General features: G+C 38.1%; 1 protein-coding gene across 4 annotated transcripts in view; it reads left to right on the top strand.

Moving 5' to 3' along the window:
* WASF1 (WASP family member 1) overlaps window positions 1-22,322 on the top strand; it is a 38,454-nt gene that overhangs the window by 9,084 nt on the left and 7,048 nt on the right. For 2 of the 4 annotated variants that reach the window (XM_080665494.1, XM_080665493.1), the window contains exons 2-5: window positions 13,335-13,495; window positions 14,644-14,778; window positions 20,661-20,814; window positions 21,876-21,993. In XM_080665494.1, the coding sequence (XP_080521620.1) occupies window positions 13,363-13,495; window positions 14,644-14,778; window positions 20,661-20,814; window positions 21,876-21,993 (540 nt within the window). In that variant the 5' untranslated portion in view covers window positions 13,335-13,362. Of the gene's footprint in view, window positions 1-13,334; window positions 13,496-14,643; window positions 14,779-20,660; window positions 20,815-21,875; window positions 22,021-22,322 lie in introns of all 4 variants that reach the window. The other 2 variants (XM_080665491.1, XM_080665492.1) reach the window with 1 other exon arrangement.

Consider the following 22,322-nt stretch of genomic DNA (forward strand, 5'->3'; position numbering starts at 1 on the left):
CTTTATAATAAGTACTGAAGTCAGATAGTATAAATTCTCCAATATTGTTTTTCTTTTTCAAAAGGCTGTTTCTTCTTGAGTAAGTTTTAATAGTTGTGTCTCTAATGGAATTTATCCATTTCATTCATGTTTAATTTATTGGCATAAGTTGTTTATAATATTTCCTAACTATTCTTTTAATATCTCTAGAATCTATAGAGATATCACTCCTCTCATTCCAGATATTGCCAATTTGTATCCCTTCCTCCTCCCTCCCCTCCCCATTAGCCTGGCTAGTGATTTAGCAGTTACATTGATGTTCTCAAAGAACCAGCTTTTGGTTTCATTGATTTTTTTTCCTCCATTATTTTTCTGTTTTCTATTCCATTGATTTCTGCTCTCCTCTTTACTATTTCCTTTCTTGCTTATTTTGAGTTAAATTTGCTCTATTTTTTTCTATTGAAGTGAAAATAGTTGAGGCCATTCATTTGAGATCTTCTTTTCTAATATAGACATTTTAGTGTTACATATTCCCTTCTATGCGCTGCTTTAGCTGCATTCCTCAAATTTTGATTTTTTTTTCTCACTTTACTCAGTTCAAAATAACTTCTAATTTTTAAAAATTTATTCCTTGACTTGGAGCTGTTTACAAAATATGTTTTCTAGTTTTTAGATATGTAAGAATTGTCCAGATATCTTTCTGTTATTTCTAATTATATTGTGGTTAGAAAACATACTTTGCAGGACTTGAATCCTTTTAAATTTATTCTGACTTGCTTTATGGCACAGAATAAGGACTTTCTGGGTAAACTTGAAAACATATGTGTATGCTGATGTTTGGGGATGGGATGTTCTATAAAATTCAGTTAAGTCAAGTTGGTTGATAGTGTTCTTCAAGACCTCTATGTGCTTATTGATTTTCTGCCTACTTGGTTCTATCAATTACTGAAGTAGAGATGGTGAAATTTCTGCCTATACCTGTGGACTTTTCTGTGTTTTTTTTTTTCTTGCAGTTTTATTTTTACTTTATTTTGAAGCTCTTGTGCATAAACATTTTAGATTATTGTATCTCTTTGATGAATTGACTCCTTTATTATTATGAATGATCCTATTTATCTCTGCTTATATTCTTTCTCTAAAATTTACTTTGTCTGATTAGTTAATATAGTCACTCAATCTTTTTCCCTTGGCATGATATATCTTTTCCCATCCTTTTACTTTAACCAATTTATGTCTAAAGCAGATTTCTTATAGGTAACATGTGGATGAGTCTCATTATTTTTTCCCCATTCTCACAGTCTCTTCCTTTAATTTGGCATGTCAGATCCTTTATGATTAATTAGATTATTGATATGATAGAGTTTAAACCTACCATTTTCCTACTTGTTTTCTTTTTTACTTAATGTTCATCAGTTCCTTTTATTTCCTTTTTTGTCTTTTAGATTTAATAGGGTTTTTTTTTGGGGGGGGGTTCTTTTTAAAATTCTTTATTGTTTAAAGTATTACATATGGATCCTTTTTCCTCAATTGACCACTCTCGCTCATCCCGTCCCCCCCCCTTACCTCCCCTCCCACTGACTGTGTCCATGGGTTATGCTTATATGCATGCATACAAGTCCTTTGGTTGATCTCTTCCTCCCTTCCCCCACTCCCCCTGAGGTTGGATGGTCTGTTTGATGCTTCTTTGTCTCTGGATCTATTTTAGTTCATCAGTTTATGTTGATCATTATATTGCACAAATGAGTGAGATCATGTGATATTTATCTTTCTTATTTCGCTTAGCATAATGCTCTCAGTTCCATCCATGCTGTTGCAAATGGTAAGTGTTCCTTCTTTTTTACAGCAGCGTAGTATTCCATTGTGTAGATGTAGCACAGTTTTTTAATCCACTCATCTGCTGATGGGCACTTAAATGACCTAAATAGACCCCTTACGAAAGAGGACATACAGAAGGCCAAGAGACATATGAAAACATGCTCAAAGTCACTAATCATCTGAGAGATGCAAATCAAAATGACAATGAGGTACCATCTCACCCCTGTCAGAATTGCTATCATCAACAAATGACAAGTGCTGGCGAGGATGCGGAGAAAAAGGAACCCTCGTGCACTGCTGGTGGGAATGCAGACTGGTGCAGCCACTGTGGAAAACAGTATGGAGTTTCCTCAAAAAATTAAAAATGGAACTCCCATTTGACCCAGTAATCCTACTTCTAGGAATATATCCCAAGAAACCAGAAACACCGCTCAGAAAGGATAAATGCACCCCTATGTTCATAGCACCATTTACAATAGCTAAGATTTGTAAACAGCCTAGTAGGTTTTTTAACGATTCCATTTTGTCTCCTTTGTTGGCTTAATAGCTGTAACTACTTGTGAAATTTTAGTGTTTGCTTTAGAGTATATAGCTACTAGTATTTATTCTAACATTAATTCACAAATTAATTTGTCCAGCTTTCAGATTAAGGACTTAATATTTGCCACTTTGGGCTCATACTTATTTGGACTTTGGAGTCACATCCACCTGGATTCCAATCCCAGCCATGCTATTTGTGTAGTGTAGGATTGCTTACACTTTCTGTCTTATTCTGGTTTATAAAATGGAGTTAAACTCTTAATAGTTTTTTTGTGAGAAAGCATTTAGAATGATACCTAACAACACAGTAAGCACTATAATTGGTGCCTACTTGAAGAAATTATTTTATGAATATCTCTTATGGATTCTATCTTTACATCATTCTACTTCTCTAGCCAACCTAGTTAAAACACTTAATACTTTTTTAGATTAGTTGATAGTCTACTACTCTTCTGCTTTTCCCAGTTTGAATGAATCCTCCTGTCAAGTTAATCTTGTTTCCAACCATCAATCATATCACATCATTTTTCTGTTTAAAACTATTTTCACCTGCTGCTCACTTTCAAGATTAAGGACAAATTCTTCATCCTGACAAGCAATGTAGCCTATTATATCTATCTTCAACTTGTTTATTTATTCTTTATTTTCACTACTTTTCCACTTTTACTCTATATAGTTCAGTCAAACTGCATTTCTCTTTCTTTCCCAAATATGTAATATAGTTTCCTGTCTCGGACTTTGTTGTTGCTGTTTTATATGTTTGTGAAAAGTTTTGTATTTCTGAAAATTACCTTTTGTGACAGTGTTCACCTGTCACCATCCTTTGCATCTTTGAAGACTCTCATCAAATATTATCTATTTCATGAAGTGTTGCCTGGTATTTAGCTGGTTGTGGTCTTTCCATTCATTATATTTCTACAATGATCCTGAGCTTTTATTATATCACTGGCCTTATTCTTTTGGGTTATACAGGGCCAAATTCCTTAATCTGTAGTTCTGAAGTCCAAAAGTCAAGTCACTGGTTGCTTGCAGACATGGGTAGAGTGAGGGATTCCAAAGGGGCACAGAAAACTAGGGGTGACTGGTGATTTTACAGTGTTAAATTGTGTTAAAATTGTTTTAAAACTGATCAAACTTGAATGTGCAGTCTGTTAATTTCTGTTGCTGCTCAATGAATTACCACAAATAATAGCAGATTAAAACAACTATGAATTACCTCAGTTTTGTAGGTCAGGAATCTGGGTGGGCATTCCTGGTTTTCTTTTTAGGGCGTCACAAGGCTGAAATCAGTGGATCTGTTGGGCCGCATTCCTTTCTGGAGGCTTTGGGGGGAAATCAGCTCCCAAGCTCATTCAAGTTTGCAGAATCCAGTTCCTTGCATTTTAGAAGTGAAGTTACTGTTTTATTCCTCGCTGTCAGCCAAGGGTTGCTTTTAGGTTCCTAGAGGCCACTCTCAGGTCCTTTCCAAATGACCCCTCCATCTTCAAGCCAGCAATGACATGGAGAATCATGAGTTGAATCTCTGACTTCCTCGTCTGTTTTCTCTGTAGAAACCACTCTGCTTTTAAAGGGCTCTTGTGATTTAAACGCGTGCTTATAATTGAGATCAGCTGATATTGGCCATATTATGTCTTCAAAATCTTTCCTAACACGTCATATAATTACAGTAGCACTAGGGGCTGGAGATCTGGGGGCCATCTTAGAATTCTGCCTATCACATGCAGTATATTATGCCTCAGTTATACCTTAATAAAGTTTATACATATTTTTCTAAAAATAAAAAAATAAAAACAATGACATGTTTGCAAAGGAATGATTGTGAGATGTAGATTTATTTTCCTCACTGATTTGATTTAGCATAGTATTTCTGTGTCCAAGTCAGGGAATAGAATTAAAATAGTAATATACCTAGCACCTTTTCTATATTTGTATTTTCTTTCACCTGCAATGAGAGGCAATGGTAGAAAGGCAAGGATGTAATTAAGAATAAAAAATAATAGAAAAGAGGTGATTTTGTAAGATTCTTCATAAGTCCTTGACTCAAAATTGTGATTAATAAGTATTGTGGCTTAATGTATGTCTACAAATCTAAACCTAATATTTTAAAATTCCTATTTATTAAACTTAATAATCTATATCAATCAAGTTATAAAGAGAGCAGCATATTAAATCCACCATACAACAGATGAATTAGTGTAGCTGTGTATTTTTTTTTTAAATATATTTAATTGATTTTTTACAGAGAGGAAGGAAGAGGGATAGAGAGTTAGAAACATCGATGAGAGAGACACATCGATCAGCTGCCTCTTGCACACCTCCTACTGGGGATGTGCCCACAACCAAGTTACGTGCCCTTGACCGGAATCGAACCTGGGACCTTTCAGTCCGCAGGCCGACGCTCTATCCACTGAGCCAAACCGGTTTTGGCACGTAGCTATGTATTTTATTGATCCTGTTATTTAGACCAATCTTGGAATTCTTAAATTTACAGAATTCTTACATTACAGAATGTAAGGAATACTGTTTCTATAGCATGAAAGAAGTTTTATCTACTCATCGTTTACTTTCCAGGAACGATTAAATCAAGAATTACAAACTTAATCTTTTATTATAATTATTTATTATTTAATGGCTACATGTTTTAGAAATTGAAACATATGATAGACAAGCTGCAACTTTAGAATAAAATGTGGTTTGTCTTGATTGGCTCATCCCACTTGATCATGGTGTATTATCCTTTTAGTGTGCTGTTGAATTTTGATAGTATTTTGATGAGAATTTTTGCATCTATTTCCATCAGGCCTGTAGTTTTCTTGTATTGTCCTTATCTGGCTTTGGTGTCAGGGTTTGCTGGCTTCATAAAATGAGTTTGGGAATGTCCCCTTTTCTATTTTTTTAGAAGAGTTTGAGAAAGATTGGCTTTACTTCTTATTTAAATGTTTAGTAAAGAGTTTGAGAAGAATTGGTATTAATTCTTCTTTGAAAGTTAATAGAACTTATCAGTGAAATAATCTGGTCCTGGGATTTTCTTCATAATTAAATAGTTGCTTTAGAAAGGTATGTCCTCTGTACTTAGTAACCTAAAGAAAATTTCATTTTGCCTCCTTACAGTTTATTGTCTTGTTCTTTTTTCCTTTATCAATCAACTATTTAACATCTTCTGTTTTTTAGATCTTGGAAACACAAGCCCAGTAAAACAGGATTTTTGCCCTCTAGGAGCTCTCATTTGAACATAAACATATAATACAGAAGAGTGTAATTGTTAGTATAGATGCATATATGGGTCAAGGTCTTCTACAAAGAATAGATGGTTACATCTGCCTAGGAGATTCAGTAATGCTTCAGAAAAGAAGTAATATTTGAGTCTAGTCTTGAACAATTATGTATTCTCTGTGAGGATAAGAAAGGGAAAGGCATTCTAGACAGAACACCATGAGAAAAGGCATGATTGTAAAACACCAAGGTGTATTCAGAGTGATTGAGTAAGGCAGAAGAGTGTAGTGAGAAATGCGGCCAGGAGACATAGGGAGGGACTCAGTTCTGAAGAACTTGGTATAGCCTCAGAGCAAGGAGTCATTGAAGTTTTTTTTGTTGTTGAGTGAAGTTGACTATCAATAAGCATCTATATCAATCAAGTTATAAAGAGAGCAGCATATTAAACCCACTGAAAGCAGAAGGAAAGAAATAATAAACCGTCAGTAATGAAGTAGCAAGCCACGTACAGTAATGAAATTCAGTAAAGCCAAAAATTGGTTCTCTAACAAGATTAATAAAATTGATAAGCCCTTTCTGATAGAGGATGCATAATTAATCAGTGTAATAAATGAAATCAATGTAATAAATGAAAAAGAATATTTTGTACTTTTATAATCATAGGAAAATAATAAGAATAATTTGATGTCAATAAATCTAAAACTTCAGATGAAGTAGGTAAATTCCTAGAAAATTCAGCTTAGCAAAAAATAGAGAATCTCAAAAGTCTATGACAAAGAAAATTCATAATATTAAAACTTCCCACAGCCCTGACCGGTTTGGCTCAGTGGATAGAGCGTCGGCCTGCGGACTGAAGGGTCCCGGGTTCGATTCCGGTTAAGGGCATGTACCTGGGTTGCGGGCACATCCCCAGTGGGAGGTGTGCAGGAGGCAGCTGATCAATGTTTCTCTCTCATCGATGTTTCTAACTATATCCTCTCCCTTTCCTCTCTGTAAGAAATCAATAAAATATTTAAAAAAAAAAACTTCCCACAAAGAAAACTTATGGCTGAATTGTTTCATAAGTGAACTATACCATACGTTTAAGAAAAAAAAAATAATGCATTTCTTATACAAATTATTCCAAAGAATAGTGAAAAAGGGAACATATTCCACCTTGTTTTATTAGGCCAGCATAGCCTTAATATAAAGCAAACTAAAAAACTTCTCAAGGACATTACACGAAAGGAAAATAATGGACCAATTTCTCTCATGAATATAAATGCAAAATTTACAACGTAGTAACAAACCAAAACCAAACCGAGCTGTATATAAAGAAGATATAATCTCCCTATTTTGAGGTCAGCTGATTAAACTTAATTATTTATATCTGCTACCTTAATTTCCCTTTGCCCTGTAATATATTCACAGATTCTGGGGACTAGAAAGTAGACAGCTTTGGAGGGCCATTATTCTGCCTATCACATACATCTCAACCAAGCTGGGTTTATTCCAAGGATGCAAAGTTGTTTAACATAAAAAAAACAAAAAACTATGTAGTTTATCACATTAATAATAAAAGAAAGTTACATGATCCTCATAATAGATACAGGAAAAACATTTGATAAAATCAACATCATTCATGATAAAACAAAATCTGAGCAAACTAGAAATATATAGGAACGTCCTTAATCTGTTAAAAGATGTCTACACAACAAAGCAACACAAAACCCTATAGCAGACATCTTGTAAAACGTTGAAGGCTTTTCCTTTGGTTTAGGTCAGGGAAAAGACAAGAATGCTTGTTATCTTTACCTCTATTTCACATTGTTAAAGGTTCCAGCTAGTAATGAGGAATGAAACAGATTGGAAAGGAGGAAATAATCATTATTCAAATATGATAGATTATATACATTTTAAAAATCCAAAATAATTACAGATAGGTTAGTAGAGATTAGGAAAGTATCTGGATATAAGGTCAGTTAAAAAATCAGTATTTTTTTATATATACAATAAAGAGAAAATAAAACACAAAATATACCATTTCCAGCATTGTGGAAAAAAAATTCACATATATATCAGTAGATCTAACAAAGGATGTATAAGACTTCTATTCTTAAAACTATAAAACATTGAGACATTTTTAAATACCTGAAATAATTGGGGAGATAACAATATGTTCTTGAATAGGAAAATAGTGTTGTATAAATATCAGTACTCCCTAATCTATAGATTTAGTACAATTCCAATAAAATTTCCAATAGAGTGTGTGTGTGTGTGTGTGTGTGTGTGTGTGTGTGTGTGTGTGTGGTTTGATAATCTGACTCTAAAATTTAAAAAAAAATTCACATGGAAATACAAAGGGCCAAGAATAAACGCATTTTTGAAGAACAAGATAGGAGAGCTTGCTCCATTGGATATCAAAACTTATTCTGAAGCTCCATTAAGATAGTGTGTCATTAGCCCTGGCTGGTATGGCTCAGTTGTTTGGGCACCGTCCCATAATGAAAGGTTGCTGGTTTGATTTCTGGTCAGGGCACATGCCCTAGTTGTGGACTCAGTCCCTATGTTTCTCCCTCTCCCTTCTTCTCTCTCAAAATCAATTTTTTAAAAATTTAAAAGATAGCTTGTCATTAGCTCAAGGTAGACAGACCAATGGAATACTATAGAGGTTCAAAATGGATGTAAAAATAGATAAAAACTTGATTTATGACAAAAGTGCCACAGTAGAGCCATAGGGAAAGAATACCCTTTTCAATAAATGGTACTGAAATAATATATAAGAAAGTTGACTGCTGCCTCACACCATTCACAAAAATTAATTCCACATCAATCATAGGTTGAAAGTACAAGGCAAAACAAAGCTAAGAGATATTATGGAAAATCATATATGTGATCTTATTGTAGAAAATGATTTCAAAACCTATGCTTTCATATTTTAAAAAAGATTGATAAATTCCACCATAAAAACCTGTTCATTAAAAGACACTAAGTGTAAAAACCTGTTCATTAAAAGACACTAAGAGAGCCCTAGCTGGTTTTGCTCAATGGATAGAGCATCAGTCTGCGGACTGAAAGGTCCCAGGTTCGATTCCAGGCAAGGGCACATGCCTGGGTTGCGGGCTTGCTCCCTAGTAGGGGGCGTGCAAGAGGCAGCCAATCAATGATTCTCTCTCATCATTGATGTTTTTATCTCTCTCTCCCTCTCCCTTCCTCTCTAAAATCAATAAAATATATTTTAAAAAAAAATAAAAGACATTAAGAGAGTGAAATAGCAAGTGACACAAGAGAAGATAGTTGCACCCTAGTGGGTTTAGCTCAGTGGATAGAGCATCAGCCTACAGACTAAAGGGTGGGGTTCAATTCCGGTCAAGGGCTCATGCCCGGGTTGCAGGCTTGATCTCCATTGTGGGGTGTGCAGGAGGCTGCTGATTAATGATTCTCTTTCATAATTGATATCTCTATTTCTTTCTCCCTCTCCCTTCCTCTCTGATGTATATAAAGAGAAGATAATTGCATCAAAAATAACACCTTCAAATGGCTCATATCTACTGTTTCCATAAATCAGCCCTAACACAACAAATGATAGAAAGTGGTCTAGAGCATTGAATAGGCATTTCTCAGAGAAAAATCCAGTAAGATCAATAAACATGAAAAGGCACTTAAATTCATTTGTAATTGGGAAAATTAAAGCTACAATAAATTATCACAACATACAAGAATAGGTAGAATTTAAAAATGGACAGTATCAAGTGCTGTGAGGATGTGGAGTGGCAGCAGCCTCTTACTCAGCTGAAAGGAGTGTACATTGATACAGTCACTTTTGGAACAGTGACATAGTGGACTCATTAGAAGGAGTAAATGTGGTGTCATCATATCGTGGACTATAACGTAACACTAAAAGTGAACATCCTAGATCTATACAAAGCAACATGAATGAATGGTATGAATACAATGTTGAATAAAAAGGGTAAGACATCCTATCTAATAAAAGTAATATGCAAATTAACCATCACTATGCTACACCCACAAGCCACGCCCACCAGCCAATCAGGAGTGAATATGCAAATAAACCCAACCAAGATGGCTATGGCCACAGAGAGCAGGAGGGAGGCTTGGGTTTCCCCGGCAATGGAGGAAGCCAAGCTTTCCACCTGCCCTTGCCGGCCTAGGCCTCCACTCAAGGCTACAAGGTTTCAATGATAGAAGATACATAAACCCAAACAGAAATGGCAGCAGCCATGGAGCTGGAAAGAGCAGGAGGCTAGCGTTGCCCCTGGCGATGGAGGAAGCAAAATTTTCTGCACACCCTGGCCGGCCCAGGCCTCTGTTTAAGGCTACAAAGTTTCAATTACAGAAGATACATAAATCCAAGAAAAAAAATGGCTGCCACCACAGAGCAAGCAGAAGGCTTGACTCCGCTCCAGGCTACAAAGTTTCAATTGTAGAAGATAAATAAACCCCAGATACCATGGCCTCCACTTGGGTCGCCAGGGGGCGTGGCCGGCCTGCACACCACCACAGGCCCCTTGCCCAGGCCGCCCCACACCCCAAGGGAACCCCCACCCTGATCCAGGACACCCTTCAGGGCAAACCAGCTGGCCCCCACCCATGCGCCAGGCCTCTATCCTATCTAATAAAAGAGTAATATGCAGATTGACCATCACTCCAACACAAGATGGCTGCCCCCATGTGGTCAAAGATCCTGCCCCCATGTGGACACAAGATGGCCGCCACAAGATGGCCAGCAGGGGAGGGCAGTTGGGAGGGACCAGGCCTGCAAGGGAGGGCAGTTGGGGGCAATCAAGCCTGCAGGGGAGGGCAGTTAGGGGTGACCAGGCCTGCAGGGGAGGGCAGTTAGGGGTGACCAGGCCTGCAGGGGAGGGCAGTTAAGGGAAACAGGCTAGCAGGGGAGCAGTTAGGCATCAATCAGGCTGGCAGGGGAAGGGTTACGGGGTGATCAGGCTGGCAGGCAGAAGCAGTTAGGAGCAATCAGGAAGGCAGGCAGGCGAGCATTTGGGAGCCAGCAGTCCTGGATTGTGAGAGGGCAGTCAGACATCCCTCGAGGGGTACCAGATTGGAGAGGGTGCAGGCTGGGCTGAGGGACACACACCCCCTTGCACAAATTTCGTTCACCGGGCCTCTAGTAAAATAATACTTACCATTTGATTCCACTTACATAAGCTCCAAAAAGCAATCAAAACAAAACTATAATATTTAGAGTTATCTGCTTAAGTATAAAGAAGAACAAGGAAATGCTTATAAAAAAAATAATGGTCATTTGGGGAAGAAGGAAGCAAGGGTGATTGGGAAGGGGACCAGAGTGGGAGGGTTCTGGGGTCCAGGCTATGTCTTATTTCTTCTGTGGGGTTGCATGATTGTTTGCTGAAATCATTGAACTGTACAATTTTGTATACTGTTTTGTGTTTCATATTGTAGAATTTTAAAAAAAATTTAAATGTAGAGAGAATAATGAACAAACAGGTCAGAGGAGACAAATTTCATCCAAAAGTTTGTTTTTAAAGAATGTTGATAAGTAACACTTCAGTACAATTAGATTTATCTAAAACTTTTTGGTAGCCATTAAAGCTCAGTAAATAATAAATTACTTCCTTCAGTAACCATTATTTACCAGAGATAAATATAGGCAGTCCTCTCTTTGCATGATAGAGTGGGACCAAAAAAAAAAAAAAAAATAACCATACAAGCTAAAACCATGCAAAAATTAGGTTAGCAATCAATGGGGGAAATTACTGTTGTTCCATGGTCTTTAAAAAAAGTTGTCAAAACATTAAAAACTCTCCTATGTTGGTTATCAAAGTATAGAGAAATAATAAAAAAAACAGTAAAACTTTAGTATAATGTAATATAAAACATTAGAAACAGAATTAAAGTGCTTAATTTGTAAAAAACTTATCAAGAGTACTTTGATCAGTGCTTTCTTTGCCTTTTATAACAACAGCTAGCAGAGTGAGCATCTTTTCTGTGCCTTGGCAAATTGTCTTACTCCTTTCTACTAAATTTAGACCAGCTTTCAACATTTTGTTCTTTGCACTTTCAATGTGGTGAAATATCTGTGAGTTCCTTTTAGTGTGAAGTTGTTTTCTGGCATCACTTCCTCTGGGACATCTTTTTGTCACAACTACTTTCCCTGATTATGTCAATAAGTTTGACTTCACTAATTCCTTTGACTGCATATCTAGAGTCTCAAACAGAGGCAAGGGCAACATTTCTATAATCAGTTATTTCTTCTATTCTACTGACATTCAATTTTAATTTCATTATTTTTAACATTATCATTTTTTGTTTCTTTGCTGCACTTTTATCTTTGTTGGCCATTTCTCTTTCAGTTACCCATTTTGTAAAATTTCACATGGGTTTATCCCAGCTATATGCTTTGCTGTCCATAGGCTGGTTGAAAAGCAGATGAAGAATAACCAATCACCAACCTACTTTGAAAAGAAGTGACTTGATTCGTCACTGATGATGATGTGCATCTCTTATTAGCATAGCAACGTGTGGACTAAAGTCCTGCAAAATAGTTGTATTTATGCAGTTACAGTTAATGTACTGTGGTGAGTGAAATTGGATGGGGGACTTGTATGACCATTGAAATGTGTGCATATGGGAAGCCTGGGAAGTGAGGACTGACTGAAATTCAAAAAGGTTGAACTCTTTGATTTATTAGTTTGAGGATGTATGGCTGCTTGGACTATTTGATCTCAGCTATTGAACCTGATACATTTTATGTGTCTACATAAGTGACGTTTAAACCTGTAGAGAATTTTTATGAGTTTATTTGAGCCAAACTGATGACAATTGCCAGGAAGAAAAATCTCAATGGATTGAGAAAATGCTCCAGAGAATGGCAGTTTTTCCACTTATTTTATACATTACAGTCTAAGGAGGAGACACAAGGCTGGGGGTTACATGAAACCCATTGGTGGTAGATTAATAAGCAAAGTGGGGGGAATCTCTGAGATTGGATAGAGTAAAATGGAGAAACACATACTTCTTGTACGTTGATGAGTATAGGATAGATAACAATTAACATTTACAGTGCATAGAGTTGGTATTTAGGCAACAGGATAACAGTGAGGAGTTGTGTGGTCTCTGCTGTGGTGGATTTTGCCCAGAGTGGAAAAAAGGGTAATACTCTGACATGCCAAATGTGTTATGTATCGTGACCCAAAAAGACAATAGAAAAGCTCAGTTAAGGTAAAGATTGACTTTTGCCAAGGAAGATACAGGCCTAGGACATGACCACCCACCATGACTCACTTTCAGTTAGAAAGTTTTCATTTCAGATCATGCTGTGGTTACTTTAGGTCTCTGTGGTTTGTAGGACCTGCCATGCAGGCCTCCCCTGAGCTTGTTAGGTTTAGCATGTGGCCCCTTTTTCTTCCACACATGGAAATGTAAATTTGATACTAAGTTTCCAGCTTCTTGAATCCTTTTAGGCACTTATTTAGGGAGAACCTTTCATACCAATTCTGTAGAACAAAATCCCTAGTTGTAATAAGTCAACAGTTTTTGGAGTGTAGTAGTGATGGTGATTATGAAATCACTGTGAAGCAACTGACTTTGAAAGCAAGGGTTCCCCCCCCCCCCAATGTTTTATATAATGTTGACATTCTAATAGTTGAAGATAAAAGGTTGACAAATCAAGTATGATTCATTTAGTCAGGTGATTCTATTTTCATTGTCTTATACTGGCAGATATTTTATTACTAAATGTGAAAGATAAGGTCTTGCTGTGTGTTGGTTTCAAGGGAATAATGTTCACTTACTGTTTGATTTTTCTACAGGTGAACTGGCACAGAGGTTGAGCTCAACATGCCATTAGTGAAAAGAAATATCGATCCTAGGCACTTGTGCCACACAGCACTGCCTAGAGGCATTAAGAATGAACTAGAATGTGTAACCAATATTTCCTTGGCAAATATAATTAGACAACTAAGTAGCCTAAGTAAGTATTTTTATATCAATTAAAACTATTACTTCCAAACCAGAATGTTATGCTTTAGCATATTAAGATGTTCTTGTGATTAATTGAAGGTGAGGGGGAGATAATAGGTGAGAATACAATGTTATCCTGAAAAAGGTGGTCATTTTAAGTAAAATTAATGAGTTTTAAAATCATTTCTTCTGTGTGTTTCCTCTGGGAAAGGGAAATAAGGACAGAATCTTTAGGAACATAATCACATGATGGATAAGAATTACTGAGATTGTTTTTAAAATAGGATTTTATCTATGAAAGGTAGAGCCAGAATTATATTTCTGCTTGCTTGTTATTACTGTTTACTTTTTTAGAGGCTTTAACTGTTTTGGGACACTAATATCTCTCTTTACATATGTTTTATTAGCCTAGGGAAATATTTTTAATTATCAAATATCTACAAGTGAAAGGTATGGGGTCGTCGCTACTCAGTGGATTGGGTTAGTCAAATTTGAGTTGTTTAAAAGATATTAGGATATTAGTCAAGAGTCTGATATGCAGGATGATGTGAAAATAGCAAGTGAACCTGGCCTCTGACAGACAAAAGGCAAGCGGATTGGCCAGCGAATAAAAGGCAATGGGCAGGGCTTGTGGAGGAGGAGGAGATAGGCAGTGTGTTCCCATTATAAGATTACAGAACAGAGCTACGAGGTGAAGGAATTAAATTTAGAATAGTGGGAAATTATTTAATACTAGAAAATTGAAAAATAAATCCAGGCTGTCTCTTGACTTGAAGGATTAGGTTTTTAATAAGACATTTATATTTCATTTTAAAGATAAAACAAGGTGTTCTTGGCCTAGAAATATTCTCTAAATGGGTTTAGATTTATCTTCACATTTCTACCCTCCCACATAGATTGTCCCTACAGGCAGGATTGGCTCTTTGTTTCTTTTCCTTTTAGCCTTTTTCTTTTATTTTTACAATTGAGTACTTAACACAAGATAAAAAGAGGTGGTTAATCTAATTTGGTTCAAGTGAGAGGGTTTGGACATATACATGTAGGAAGAGCAACATAAAAATGCCAAATTTATCAGGATATCACCTTTAAATATTGAGTTGTTGGATATTTATCTCTGATCACGTTAAATTATGTGGTATATGCTTCATTTTTGTTTAGGTAAATATGCTGAAGATATATTTGGAGAATTATTCAATGAAGCACATAGTTTTTCCTTCAGAGTTAACTCATTACAAGAACGTGTGGACCGTTTATCTGTTAGTGTTACACAGCTTGACCCTAAAGAAGAAGAATGTAAGTTTATATATATATATTTTCTTTCACATATACTTTAAGTTAGGTGAGATGAGTGAAATATTTAAGAACAGTATTAAACATGAATTTTTTACAAATCTTTTCTATACATGTTGTAATAATTAGTGGATTAGCTATAAATGTCATTAGCATGACTTTCCTGGTTTCATTTCTACTTATTCTTTTTTATCTCTTTTTATATACTAAAATAAGTCAAGTTTTTGACATAAGAATAACTTACCCAGATTTTTCCTCTATCTTTTCTTACAGTTTATTTGTATACATTTGCCACAGAAATAAAAGTTACTTTAAATTTACTTGAAATTCTCAGTAAATTGAAATTGATTCTATAAAAATGTAATTTCTTTTAATATGCTATTTATGTGTACATATGTTAAATTGCTAAAATCTGATCTAGTTATTTGAATGTTACTTCCCACTTTAATGATTTCAAAAAAACCCACACAAATTGCCAGTATGTAGGACAAAAATGTTCTATACTGAGTATTAAACCAGAGATATTAGGCAAAAAGAAAGTAAATAGACAATAACAAAAAAAAAACACAACAACACACACACAAAACCTCACACTGCAGGCTAAACTAATGTTAGAAATTTAGTGATAAAACAACATTTCATGCATTGATAGAATACATTGAATGCTGATGTTTCTCAAACTCCTTTCTGTTTTTTTTTTTTAACATATAGAAATGGAATTATTAAGGACATAATTTTCACTTATCCTGGAGTTATTTAATATGAATGTCTTATAACTGTTTCTTCAAAAAATATTTTTTTTGTTGAATAACATTTTTAGTATATATTCAAGTTATATAAGAGATCTAAACTTGAACAATAAGTTATATTAAAAGATATCACTGGACAAAAGCAAAAAATAAAATGTAATAATGGATGTCTTAGTGATTGAACCAACATGTTTGACATACCAAATTTAATGTCTAAATGAGAGGCAGATACTATGCTAAGTTTCTACTGCTTTCAAAAATATAAACGCATATGTCTGGTTGTGAACAAAAACAAAACAGCACTTTTTAAAAATGTTTTTATTGATTTTTAAAGGGAGAGGGTAGGAGAGGGATATATATATAGAGAAATATCAATAAGACTGAAACATCAGTCGGCTGTCTCCTGCATGCTCTCTACTGGGGATCAAGCCCACAGCCCGGACATGTGTTCTGACCAGAAATCAAATCAAGGACCTCTTGGTTCATGAGTTGATGCTCAACCAATGAGCCACACTAGCTGAACACCATTTTTTTTTTTTACGGTTTTATTGAGATATATTTCATACACCCTACAATGAGCCCATCTAAAGTGTAATTGTACAATTCAGTGGACTAGCATATTCAGAGTTATGCAACTATCACCACAATCAATTTTAGAGCATTGCAGCATTCCATATAGAAACCCTAGACCCATTAGTAGTCATTCTTCATCTCCCCTTCTCCCCAGCCTCTAGCAATCATTAATCTGTTTTTTGTCTCTGTGGATTGGCCTGTTCTGGTCATTTCATATGAGTGGGATCATACAATATGAGGTCTTTTGTATGGCTTCTTTCACTTAGCATAATGTTTTCAATATTGGTTCATGTAGAATGTATTTGCATTTCCCTGATGATTAACGATGTTGAGCATCTTTTCATAGGTTATAAGCCATCTATACTAATAAAAGAGTAATATGCTAATTAGACCAGGTCGACCAGACATCTTCCAGACATCTTCCGGATATCTGACTTCCTCCCAGACAAAGCCACGGTGGCGGGGGCTGAGGCAGAGGCGGTTAGGGGCGATCAGGCCGTCAGGGGAGCAAGCAGTTAGGGGTGATCAGGCTGGCGAGGGGAAGCAAGCAGTTAGGGGTGCAATCAGGCTGGCGTAGAGGAGCAAGCAGTTAGGGGCGAGATCAGCCCGGCCTCGGGGGAACAAGCAGTTAGGGGGTGATCAGGTCGTCAGGGGCGAGCAGTTAGGGGGAGATCAGGCTGGCAGGGGAGGGCAGTTGGGGGCAATCAGGCTGGCAGGCAGGGGCGGTTAGGGGCAATCAGGCAGGCAGGCAGGTGAGCGGTTAGGAGCCAGCGGTCCCAGATTGTGAGAGGGATGTCTGACTGCCGGTTTAGACTAAACTGGCAGTTGGACATCCCCCAAGGGGTCCCAGATTGGAGAGGGTGCAGGCCGGGATGAGGGACACCCCCCCGTACACGAATTTTGTGCACCGGGCCTCTAGCCTATAATAATAAATTACTGGATGTCCTTCCTGACGAAGCTGGGGTTGGAGGGAAGCCAGCCAGGTCCCAGGTGCCTGCCAGCAGCCAGAGGAGGAAAGGCCGGGGCCCAGGTGCCAGAGGGAAGCCGGTTCCGGCAGCCAGGGGAAGGAAGGCCTACTCTTGCACGAATTTTCGTGCATCAGGCCTCTAGTTTAGAGATAAGACACTCAGCAAGAAGTGGTAAAGCTTGGATTTAAAACCAGGGTTTAAATGACTTATCAGCAATTTGTGTATCATTTTTTTGAAAAAATGTCTACTCAGATCCTTTTACCAGTTTTAAATTGGCTTATTTTTCTCTTTATTGTTGTGTTATAAGAATTCTATATATATTCTAGATCCAAGTACCTTGTCAAATAATATGATATGCTAATATTTCTCCTATTCTGTGGGTTGTTTTTCTTGTTATTCTTTAAAGCATATACATGTGCATTACTCATAGTTCTTGAAATTCTTAAAATTATTGCTAGTAGTGAAGAAATATTTTATGGCCGTACTTGAACTATATCATGTCTATCCAAAATTTATTTTTTAAATAACTTAAACATTTAATATGCCACCTAATAATACAGAGATACATAGGCAGTTCTTATATTAAAGGAAATAAAAATTAATATTTATTTTCAGTACTGTTAAATTTTAACAAATACAGTATCTTAGCACTCCTATTAAAATAGAAAATGAAAATACAGATACCAATAAATAACTTAAGATGTGTTTGCGTGTTTTACAAAAAGTCTAGTGTGCCCTGGCCGGGTTGCTCAATTGGTTAGAGTAGCCTTCCGTATACCAAAAGAAGGTTTTGGGTTCTATTCTTGGTCAGGGCACTTGCCTAGTTGCAAGTTCAATCCCCAGTTGAGGCATCTATGGGAGGCAGCCAGTCAGTGTTTCTCTCTCCAATTCATGTTTCTCTCTCTTCCTCCTCTCTCTCTCTCTCTCTCTCTCTCTCTCTCTCTCTCTCTCTCTTCACCAGTGGACATATATCCTCAGGTGAGGATTTTAAAAAAATCCTAGCATGCTAACAACTATCAGAATCCTATCTAATAGAGGGAATATGCTAATTGACCATCACGCCCTCACAAAGATGGAGGTGCCCACAGCCAATAAGGAGAGAATATGCTAATTGACTGTCATGCCCTCAAAGATGACGGCGCCCAGTCCCCTCAGCCCTGCTGGGGAGGCAGGTGCATGGCACGGCTGGGCCCACCCCCAGGCGGGTTCAGCTGCTCTGTGCTCCTGCCTCCGGAGTCCCCCAGTCCCCTCAGTCCCCAGCTTCCCAGGACCGGCCCGAGTTGCAGGCAAGCTTCGGATGGTGGCTACCCAGCTGCCCAGGGCCGGCCCGAGGTGCAGGCAAGCCTCGGATGGTGGCTCCCCAGCTGCCCAGGGCCAGTCCGAGACATAGGTAACCAGGGCCGGGCCGAAGCTTGCGCTGCTGGCAGTGGCAGCAGCAGAGGTGTGATGGGGGCGTCGCCTTCCCCTGATCGCCGGGTCGCCTCCTGCCCCTGAGTGCTCCTGGACTGTGAGAGAGGGCAGGTCGGGCCGAAGGACCCCCTGCTCCAATGCATGAATTTTCATGCACCGGGCCTCTAGGCCTATCTAATAAAAGAGTAATATGCAAATTAACCATCACTCCGCTACACCCACAAGCCACACCCACAAACCATGCCCACCAGCCAATCAGGAGCAGATATGCAAATAAACCCAACCAAGATGGCTACGGCCACAGAGAGCAGGAGGGAGGCTAGGGTTGCCCCCGGCGATGGAGGAAGCCAAGCTTTCCACACACCCTGGCTGGCCCAGGCCTCTGCTTAAGGCTACAAAGTTTCAATTATAGAAGATATATAAATCCCAACAGAAATGGCTGCTGCTACGGAGCAAGCAAAAGGCTTGGCTCCGTTCCAGGCTACAAAGTTTCAATTGTAGAAGATAAATAAACCCCAGATACCAGGGCCTCTGCTTGGGTTGCCAGGGGGCGTGGCCGGCCTGCAAACCACCACAGGCCCCTTGCCCAGGCCGCCCCACGCCCCAAGGGAACCCCCACCCTGATCCGGGACACCCTTCAGGGCAAACCAGCTGGCCCCCACCCATGCGCCAGGCCTCTATCCTATCTAATAAAAGAGTAATATGCAGATTGACCATCACTCCAACACACAAGATGGCTGCCCCCATGTGGTCAAAGATCCTGCCCCCATGTGGACACAAGATGGCCGCCACAAGATGGCCAGCAAGGGAGGGCAGTTGGGAGGGACCAGGCCTGCAGGCAGGGCAGTTGTGTGTGATCAGGCCAGCAGGGGAGGGCAGTTGGGAGGGACCAGGCCTGCAAGGGAGGGCAGTTGGGGGCGATCAAGCCTGCAGGGGAGAGCAGTTAGGGGTGACCAAGCCAGCAGAGGAGGGAAGTTGGGGGCAACCAGGCCTGCAGGGAAAGGCAGTTGGGAGGGACCCAGGCCTGCAGTGGAGAGCAGTTAGGGGGGACAAGGCCTGTAGGGGAGGGCAGTTAGGGGTGACCAGGCCTGCAGGGGAGAGCAGTTGGGGGGGGAGGACAAGGCCTTCAGGGGAGGGCAGTTGGGTGACCAGGCCTGCAGGGGAGGGCAGTTAAGGGTGACCAGGCCTGCAGGGGAGGGCAGTTAAGGGTGACCAGGCCTGCAGGGGAGGGCAGTTAGGGGCAAACAGGCTGGCAGGGGAGCAGTTAGGCATCAATCAGGCTGGCAAAGGAGTGTTTAGGGGGTGATCAGGCTGGCAGGCAGAAGCGGTTAGGGGCAATCAGGAAGGCAGGCAGGCGAGTAGTTGGGAACCAGCAGTCCTGGATTGTGAGAGGGGTCCCAGATTGGAGAGGGTGCAGTCTGGGCTGAGGGACACACACCCCCGTGCACGAATTTCATGCACCGGGCCTCTAGTTGTTTAAAATTATGTGGAGCATTGTTTGAATTGAGAATCTAAAAGCTGAACTATTTAATAGAAATTGTTTTGGTGATATTGGATAGAAGGGATTTTCAGTTATTTAACCTAGATTTTTTTAACTCAGTTCGAACAAAATAACATTATGAGTATAATATGAAATTGTAGAGTGTAATATCAATATTTTTTGTTCTTTAAATTACCATTAAATACACTGTTTAAATACACTGTTGACCTCTCTTATAGAGAGGTCAACAGTGTATTTAGCCTAGACTGCTACTGATAACGAAATAATTCCTTCAGTGTTCTTGGTATAAGCTAAATAAACCTAAAAGGGGTGATGGGGAAAGGGGTTATAGAAAAGAAGAAGAGAATGTGTTTTGGTGGGGACGGGGGATGGCAAGTAGAGAAAAGAAAGAGTTGTATTTGTTGGGAATATAGATATGCTTCAGATGTCAGGAGAGCATTCTGATCCTTGGAAATCAAAAGGTTGCATTAAAACCCATCTGACTGGGGAAATTAGGCGCACAGTGACATGGGATATAATGATAGAGCATTTAAAATACGGTTCCTGATTCATAAGCCACCACAGTTACAACCTCCTGAGCCATGCTGACTTTTAAACAAATATAGTATGTGAATGTATTCTTAGGTTAAATCATCTTAGAAAAATAAGCAAAATACATTGTTGATTTATTTATTTTTTTTTTAGTGTCTTTGCAAGATATAACAATGAGAAAGGCTTTCCGAAGTTCTACAATTCAAGATCAGCAGCTTTTCGACCGCAAGACTTTGCCTATTCCCTTACAGGAGACATATGATGTTTGTGAACAGCCTCCACCTCTCAATATACTCACTCCTTATAGGTCAGTAGGCTAATCAATAAGAAGGCTGGTTATTTATCTCAGACTTCAAGTTCAGATAGGCAGCACTCTACCTATAAATGCTAAATCCCCAAACATTCTTTATTTTACTGAGTTATACAGGAACCCTTGTAATCTACCACTTTAGAAAACGCTTACTTTATTCACTGAGTTCCCAGAGTTCTGGCATACAAAAGATAAGGCAAGTTCAAGGTAAATGTTTTTATGAGTATTAATAAGAAAAACTAAAGGCAAATGTAGTACTATGAAGGGCAAGGAGTTGTTATTATCATTTAGATTTAACTTCTAATCAGATGGGAAATAAAAGAACTCAGAATTCTACCAAAAATGTTATTTTTGCTTGTTTAATCTCTTGATCTATGTGCATTAAATTTACATAATGAGTATGAAGTACAATGTTTTAAAAATGTATTTTAAATAAAATCTAGAATTACTGTTTAGCCCCCCTTTTTTTGGAATTCTTCCTCATGATTTGCTAAATAGGTAATTTAAGATGCATAACACATATCCTGAATAAAATGTTATTCAGACATTTATTTGAAACTCTTTGTCAGTATGCAAGGCATTTGGATATAAATAACTGTTTTACTACAAGAATGACTATTAGGTGGTATTTTGGGGGTTTGGTGAGATAATAAGTAAATGAGAGTATTGGCAGAAAACCTGTATAATTTCTCTATTCTAAATGATATGATTGTCCTTTCAGGCTTTTCTCTTTGGCAGAACCATTTCTAATTATTGGAATTTCTCAAAGCACTTTGAGAAAACGGTATTCACCAGAAGTTAGGAATGAAAATTGTCCAGCTGTACTTTAAATTATTAACACCAGCTTTGAAAAACATCTAGTTTTCCATTGTTCTTAGTTTCTTGTCTGACTTGTGAGAAATGTTCTGTTGGTGCAGTATTCTAATTTATTTTGCCACTATTTTTACACATGCTATATTTTATTCATGTAAGAGAAAAAAACATTTCAGTGAAACTATCTTTATTCTGATTGCCTAAGTCTTACTAATACATATTTTAATTGATATTTTATATTTCAGAGATGATGGTAAAGAAGGTTTGAAGTTTTATACCAATCCTTCATATTTCTTTGATTTATGGAAAGAAAAAATGTTGCAAGATACAGAGGATAAGAGGAAGGAAAAGAGGAAGCAGAAGGTATTACAAGAGATTCAAAAAATTGAAGTTAGTTTTCGAGTATTTGTGTTTTATTGCACATATGGAAATTTATTAGTCCTGTATTTGACAGTTTTCTGTTATTGGGTGCAAGTAATCAACTGTAGTCTTTATAATCACTCAGAAAGATCACAATCTAATCTGAGCAGATTAGATCACTATAATTAAATTATAACAGAATTGATTAGGTTATTGCAGTGGTCGGCAAACTATGGCTGGCGAGCCACATGTGGCTCGCGAGCCGCGGTTTGCCGCTCTGTTGACTGAGTTTGCCGACCACTGGGTTATTGTAACATGATGTGATAAGTGCC

Source organism: Plecotus auritus (assembly GCF_963455305.1).
Source record: "Plecotus auritus genome assembly, chromosome: 4".
Lineage (NCBI taxonomy): Eukaryota > Metazoa > Chordata > Mammalia > Chiroptera > Vespertilionidae > Plecotus > Plecotus auritus.